Source organism: Callorhinus ursinus, unplaced genomic scaffold (genome assembly GCF_003265705.2).
Source record: "Callorhinus ursinus isolate GAN/ISIS: 27379988/994484 unplaced genomic scaffold, GSC_fseal_2.0 scaffold121, whole genome shotgun sequence".
Classification (NCBI taxonomy): Eukaryota; Metazoa; Chordata; class Mammalia; order Carnivora; family Otariidae; genus Callorhinus; species Callorhinus ursinus.
This window is the reverse complement of record NW_027397183.1, coordinates 130669-138008: the sequence shown is the minus strand read 5'-3', so window position 1 is coordinate 138008 and position 7340 is coordinate 130669. Positions and strand designations below refer to the sequence as shown.

At 54.1% G+C, this 7340-nt stretch overlaps 2 protein-coding genes across 5 annotated transcripts in view; one reads left to right on the top strand and one right to left on the bottom strand.

Annotated features, from left to right (window-relative positions):
- Window positions 1-1134: 1134 nt before the first annotated feature.
- Window positions 1135-6834, bottom strand: ANKRD34A (ankyrin repeat domain 34A). 4 transcript variants are annotated; one of them, XM_073889882.1, is made up of 2 exons: window positions 6701-6834; window positions 1135-3964 (listed from the first exon to the last, which is right to left on the bottom strand). In XM_073889882.1, the coding sequence occupies exon 2, from the start codon at window positions 3846-3848 to the stop codon at window positions 2355-2357; it is 1494 nt and encodes a 497-aa protein (XP_073745983.1). In that variant the 5' UTR covers window positions 3849-3964; window positions 6701-6834; the 3' UTR covers window positions 1135-2354. The 4 variants fall into 4 exon arrangements, with proteins under 4 accessions (XP_073745983.1, XP_073745984.1, XP_025714263.1 ...); XM_073889883.1 differs by lacking the exon at window positions 6701-6834 and adding an exon at window positions 4903-5367; XM_025858478.2 differs by lacking the exon at window positions 6701-6834 and adding an exon at window positions 4519-4694.
- Window positions 6746-7340, top strand: part of POLR3GL (RNA polymerase III subunit GL) — a 10455-nt gene continuing 9860 nt past the window's right edge. The window contains exon 1 of the mRNA XM_025858479.2: window positions 6746-6873. The gene's annotated coding sequence lies outside the window, so the exon portion shown is untranslated. The remainder of the gene's footprint in view (window positions 6874-7340) is intronic.

The following is a 7340-nucleotide window of genomic DNA, read 5'->3' as shown; positions in this document are numbered from 1 at the left end:
ACCAATTGCAAAGAGAAAAAGCGATATTCTTTATAAGGGAGAAGCTTAGCTTGGGCGCTTCTTTGGGAGTCCTGTGGGGAGTATTGGAAAGCAAGGCGGACTCCTGGAACGAAGCTTGTATGTGTGTGGAGGGGGGAGCGGGAGGAACGGCGGGCGGAAGGCCTGGATGCCAGGCTGAGGAGAATTGTGGACAGTTGTAAGAGGATTCTTAGGGATCATTTGTCCGACGCCTTCGTTTTATAGATGTAGATGAGGAAACAGATAAGTTATGTGACTTGTCCAAGATCACATGCAATGCGCGGTGGAGCTAAAACCAGGAAAGAATACATTTCATGAGCATACACTTACTATATGTCAGACACTGCGCAATGTACTTTAGTGCATTGTCTTATTTAATAATCACAATGACTAACTAGATTTTATTATTTTACAGATAAGGAAATGGCCACTCAGAGAGGCTGGATAAATTGCCCAAAATTAAAGCTAGGAGATGGCAAAGAGGGGTTCAGACATAGGCCTTCTGATTCCCAATATTGTGATCTTTTCGTTATACCATGCATCGTTAGGTAATTTTCTGATTTTACCTATTCTAAGTTGGGGGAAACCGTGAGAAAGAGTGGAATGGGCTGCTCCCTTACCTCCCGTTAGAGTGAGAAAGTACTAGAATATATGCAGAAACCAGAAAACTGAGAAGTCTAGGGGGCAGATTAAGACAGTTATCCTGTTCATAACCTGTCAGGCTGGGTTCCTCCGATTACTCTTACACACACATATGCACACAGATACACACGACACGTCCTTTGTCAGTTGACCATCATGCCTTTCTTACCTAGGTGAAGTTATACTACTTTTCTCTCTCTCTCTCTCTCTCTCTCTCTCTCTCTCTCTTTCCTCACTGTGCCGTGGCTCAGGATGGGGAAATAAAAGAAGTAGAAAAAAATGGGGGCAGCTGGCTGGCTCAGTCAGAAAAGCATGTTACTCGTGATCTCGGGGTTGTGAGTTCGGGCCTCACTTTGTGTGTAGAGATTACATAAATAAAAACTTTTTTAAAAAGTAGAAAGTAGAAAGTAGAAAAAAAAGTAGAAAAAAAATGGATGAAATGCACCTGGTGAGATGAAAATTAGAACCCCAAGGAATAACCGGGAATGGTCACAAAATAAGAAGCGTGAAAGAGGGGCAGTCAATCTACTGAGATATATTTGTTGATAGTGGACCGAGGTAATTTTTGTAGGAGGTACTTTCGTAGAAATCTTAAGTTAAAGAATTTGAGGATGGACATAGGGGAGACTGAGCGAATGAAAGCCTGTCAAATGCCTTAAAACCTTCAGGACACAGGACACTTGTCTTTTCTTCTGCAACCACAGCTGGTCAGTTGGTCTCCTGCAAAGAAGGTGACTGGAACCTCTAAGTATCCCCTAGATCATTAGAGCTATAGTGAGCATCGTCCTCCCTCCCCATTCCTCATTCCCCATACCCCACACCCTCAGGCAGAAGTGACAAAACAGAGACTTCTGAACACATTTATTTGATTTGCCAAGTGGAGAGAGGAGTGATTTAGGGTTACTCCCCACTTCTACCTGTGGGGGGTGTTCATAAGCTCAGACAGACAGAAGAGCAGCATAGAGCCCATGACCCACTCCCTGGGAAAATGAGACAACCTCCTGTATTGGTTGGGGGAACAAGGTGGGAATAAAAAGCAGGAAGTTGAGAAGTAAAGCTGAGAGCAGGAAGGGCAGCAGCAGAACTGAAGCTGAGGGTTGCTGCAGGAAAACCCCAAGGAGGGTGAAGAAGATATCCTGAAAAGTGGTTAGGGCTGGAAGCAGGGTGTGAACAAGGAGCCAGGCCTGGAGAGAGAAGCAAGACCTACACAACGGGTTGGGATATCCAGGAAGAGGGCAGAGTGTGCAAAGTCGTGAACGGGCTGTGTTGCAGGGCATACATGGAAAGCAGGGGATTGCTTCTGCAAAAGGGCAAAGAGATTGGAGACTATCCATAAGTAGGGGTTCCCTACGGCTTCTGAACAAATGCAAGTGACTTTGGGACCCACTTGGGGCCCTAGCACAAGTGGCCCTGTGTGTGCCATTCCTATGGATGGGTACACAAGTATTCCCATATGCATGTGAAGTGACCAGGACATGAATGCACGTGTCTATATGCCCAGTAGAGAGAGTACTTACCCTTCCCTGCGAATAAGAGTACTGTGCTTGTGGACACTTTTTTACCCATGTGTGCGTGCACGGTGCCCAAGAGCACAGGCAAAAGACCCCGATGTCCGTGGTGTGTGTGTGAGCTGGTTCTCCCACCTGTCCCATCAAGGTCCTGATCCCCACCCTCCTTGGTTCCTCTCACTCCTCTCAGCGCCCTGGCTCCCCTGGCCCGCCTAGACTCTGGAAGCCCCCTAGCAGGCGGATCTGCTCAGTCTGCATGGAGTGGCGCCTCACCAACTTGCGCTTGGTCCTGGGAGAGCCTGGCGCGCCCGCCTGCGGAGGGGCGGGCAGCGAAGGCGCCCGACCTCCGGGTTGGGGGCGAATGTCGGGGATGGGAGGGTGGGGGCTGACGTTGAGTGGAGGCAGGAAACCCGGCCGCGTTTGCGCGATGTGGTCCAGGAGCAACGTCCCCGAGCCCCTCCGCTCCAGCAGCCCGGGACTCCGCCTCCGTCCGCTCAGCGGAGATACAGCCCCTGGCAGACTCTCCTGGGACTGGCGCGGGGAGGGAGCCGAGCCGGCTGGAGGGAGGGTCAGCGGGGAGGCGCTGTATCGCCGGCGCTCCAGGGATAAGCGGCTGCACTCCGGCGAGTCGGGGCAAATATTTCCGGGGGTATCGAGCTCCACCGACTCCATGCGGCTCAGTTTCTGCCTCAGACCTGAAGGGGCACCAGACTCCTGAGCTTCTGGCGCAGTGTTTCGGCGAGAGAGAGAACCCCCACCCGTCACTTTCTCCGCCCACGGGGGCGGATCCTCCGGACCTTCCGTGCTGTGACGTCTGGAAAGACGGGGTCGACCGGTCAGAGTCAGGCCGTTGAATTCCGCGGTCAGGCGCTCGATCCCCGGCCTCCCTTCCGCGGGTGGGACCGGTTGAGGAGGAGCCACGAGGCCCCAGGGCTCGGAGTTGAGCCTTTTGAGTGGTTTTGGAGGGTGACGGGGTGGTTTGGGGAGCGGCTCAGAAGGGGAGGGGTCATCAGGGGGCTTAGGAAGAGGAAATTCGAATACGTCCCGCTTCTCCTCTTCTTCCTGAGCGCGAGGGGATAGCGATCCCCGTCCTCCTCCTCCTCCTGCAGCCTGCAGTTGGATTTCGGAAGGCGACGTGCAGACCCCGGGGCTGGGAGGAGCGGGAGCAGGGTCCTCCACCCCCGGGGACGGTGGGGAATTGAGATACTGCCGAGTCTTCTTGGTTCCCGAGGGCGAGGTGTCGGTGGTGATAATGATGACCTCCGTGCCCTTGGCCTTACAGGCGTCCAGCAGCGTGGCAAGGGTCTCGCGGTCCCCACGGTCCAGGGCGTGGACAAGCGCCGAGGCGCCCGCGTGATCGCGCACTGAGGGGTCTGCACCGTGAGCAAGTAGCAGCGAGGCCACGGCGGCGCCCCCACCCCCGGCGCAGGCGTGCATCAGCGCGGTGCGCCCCAGGCGGTCTGCGATGTTAGGGTCCGCGCCTTGCTCCAGGAGGTAGCGTACCATGCGCGCCTTGTTCTGGGGGTCGTCGTAACGGGCCCGACAGGCCGCCATTAGCGCAGTCTCCCCCTGGGCATCACCCTCATTCACGTAGGCGCCTCCCTCCAGAAGCAAACGGGCCAAGCGTAGCTTACCCTGACCCACGGCCCGAAGAAGAGCGTGGCCCTCGGTGTGCAGCATAGCTGCGGCAGGGGCGAGAGCACCAATGGAGCCGGGACTGGGGCCCGCCGAGGATGTCTAGGGACGTGGGGGTGGTGGCTGGCGGAGGCCTGAGGGCTCAGTGGCGAAGCCAATCCCTGCGAGAAAGAGAGAGATCTTATTGACGGATTCAGGCAGGGAAACTGAGGCACCGGTGGAGGGAGACGGCGTGGGGAGATCTCCACGGCATGGCACGGCACGGCACACAGTCCTTCCTCTAACTCATGCCTTTGAGCCGCCCCCTCCCCCCAGCGCATGCCTGAGGAGGTGGGAAGGGTGCACCCGCATTGAAGGACGAGCGCGCGTGCAAATGCGTACGTGCACGCGCAGGAATACCGCACCCCCACCCTCACCCCACGGCTTATCAGACCTTTCCAGCATCCCCCTTTTCTTATCCGCACTTGGAATACCCCTTTCTAGGATGCTGAACGCCACCCACCCACACACATGCACCCATACATTCACACACATAATTCCCATTCCTAACCTCTTTTAGGTTGCCACAGCCCCAAATATTGAGTGGGGGGAGGGAAGCAGCTTGCATTTGGGACCTAAAACGGGTGGGGGGAGAATTGGGGGTTTCTTTTGCCCCTGCTATGTTCCCCATCACTCCTTGCTCTTTCCCTCCCAGGCTGTGCGCCCAAATAGATACCTGAATGTCCGCAGGATCTCCGCCGGGCCAGGACTGAGGCCAGGGCCATGGGGCAGCCTAGGTGGCGGAGCTGGGTTCCCGGGGGCCCACATGGCGTGGGGAGGGGCACCCGGATTCCCTTGGTGTCAGTATCTGCGCCCGGGCACCGGATCCTGGTCCCTCCTCCCGGTGCGCCCCGGGCAAGGCGCCGGCTCCGGAGGAGAGAAGCTGGGGGGGGGGGGGGGGGGGCGGAGCTCTACCTTGCTATTTATAGCCTAGTCTCTGCGGGTGGGGGCGTCGGGCACCAAACCGTTCCCCCACCCATGCACACATAAAGCCTCAAAACCTAGAGGCTCCAATCCTGACTTCTCTTGCTTAGCCGACCTCCCCTCAGCCCCAACAAACCTAAATGTTTCTTAGGAGACTCCTCCGCGACCCAGACTGGGACCATCCCAATTCTTCGTTGAGCAGAGCCCCGTTCTCCGCGCTAGATGTGTTTATGCGCCTCTGGGCGCCAGATCTGACCTGCCACACACAGCACATGGCACACTGTGCAGAGGGGTGGAGAGAGGAGATTGGGATCCACAGCCGGAGTCCATACTGCGCAGAGAGAGCAAGAGATCTGGCTGCCTCCTTGTAGTCTACATGTCAGGGAGAGCTGGAGCCAGACGCAGCGGTACATCCTCACTCCATCTCCGCCCAAACGGAACACACAGCACAGATAAACTTGAACCTCAGATCCCTTGTACAGACCTCAGATAAGTATGAGGAGAGTGGATATACTGGGTCATTTTTAGCTACACCAGGTGGCATTCCCAGATGCCTTCCTCCCCATATTCTTGGAGGGGGAGAGGGAGAGAGAAAAGGGGCAGAGAGAAGAGCGAACCTTGTAACACATCCCTTTCTCATTGCATCTCTTTACACTCAGTCTTGCTTAGACTCATTATTTTTCCACGTTGTTGAAGGTCTCTGTCCAATCGCTCCCTAAGTATTCTCTCTTCCTATCTGTCGCAATCATAATGGGTCTCTCTGCTGCCTGTCTCTGCCTCTCCTTGCCACCTGCCCTGTCTCCATGGTTACCATAGCTTCCATCTGCATATTTTAGGAAGGAGTTTGTGTCCAGCTGGAAGGCATGAGGGGAAGTGGAAGATGAGGGGAAAAAATCCCAAGGATTTGGAAAACTCACCTGAGATAATTCAGACTGGAAGCCACCAGACACAAGATACCAAAAATAACGTTTCTGGAGAAGGAGGGGGAGAAATATTGCAGGGAACCTACCCATTTTTACTAGCTACCATTTGTTGGACACCAACTATATGCTAAGTACTTCACATACGTTATTTCAAATCCTCAGAACAATGCTGTAAGGTAGGAATCTCCTTGATATAGATGAAGAAACTGAGACTTAATAAAGTTAAGCAAGTTCTCCAAAGCCTCACAGCTCTGTTTCTATCCTACTCCAAAGACTGCGGGTCTTGCCACTACACCTCCAGCCTTCCACGTCCAGAGGCTTCACTCCCAGGGCCATTTTCTCTGACATGTGGGATAGTCTTCCTGACTAACTCCTAGGTTTTATCACCACTCTGAATTATTCTTTCCCTCTATTTCTGGGGTTGTTTTTGTGGGGTGTGTGTGTATGAAAGTAGGATTCCTCTCCACCACTGCCCCCCATTCACCCTCGCCACCGTGCCCCCCTTCACCAAGGGCTAGAAGGAGCTGGAAGGCAATAGAAAATGCAGGAAACACTGGGCTTCTGTCCTGCCTCCCCAACTCTGGTTCTCTGATTCCTAATCGTTCCTTCCTCAAACTTTCCTCCCATCTCACAGACATGGCAGCAACACTTGGGGGGTGGGGTGGGGAAGAAAATAGAAAAGAAGTATTCATTGGTGGTGCTGGAGGGAAGCAGTGTAGGACTAGAGGGAAGGTTGGAGTAATGGAGGGGCCAGGCTGGGAAGCCCAAGTCCCAAAAAGACTCATCCCTAACGAACAACACTTTCATTTATCTGTGGGAGCTTCCTCAACAGAGTCCCTCGGTGAGATCTAAGTGTCAGGTTCCCTCTGTGGACTCTCGCTAGCCAGGAGCTCCCCCATCTGAGATAAGGTCGGAAATAACCGACCCCTGATTCATTTTCCAACCCCATCTCCCTTCGCGCCGCGCGGGGCTTCCCGAGCCTGGGTTCCGGCTGACTCTCCCCCTCCCTACCTCTCCTCGGCTTCAAGTGGGCGGATCTCCCTCCTCTTCTTCTCCTAGATTGGCCGGGAGAACTCACCAATGGGGAGCTCTGAGAGGCGGACCTACAGCGCCAGCAGCTAGAGGAAGACCAGCAAATTTCAAGTTGGCTGCGACGTGAGCTCCGCGCCGGGGAGGGGCAGCAGGTAAGGCTCCGTCCTGGTGGCTCTGACCTGGTTCTGTCCCACAACTCCCGAACTAGCTCGCCAGGGCCGAGCTGCGAGATAGATAGACAACGCTTTCCGGCAGCCTGTTGGATCTAGCCCTCTCTGGTTTCCTACTCTTCTTTCCCTTTCTTTTCAGGGCTCCCATTGCTGTACTGATTGTATACGAGAGAACTGCAGTTTTCTTTCGTGCATAGGGGAGAGGCGTTAAAGCACAAAGTGAGGAAGGCTCACTCTTGTATCTCTGACTCTTTGCTATGGCATCAGCTTCCCCCGAATCTATTCGTATTATTCCCTTGTCTGAGTCTGACAAACTCCTGTTATCTATCAGGACTTAGCTGAAATATTACCTCCTACCTGTAGCTTTCCTGGACTATCTTTTTCTTCTTTTTCTTTCTTTCTTTCTTTCTTTCTTTCTTTCTTTCTTTCTTTCTTTCTTTCTTTCTTTC

Coding starts and splice junctions, on each gene's coding strand:
- ANKRD34A (XM_073889882.1), bottom strand. CDS start 3,848: ATGCTGCACACCGAGGGCCACGCTCTTCTTCGGGCCGTGGGTCAGGGT.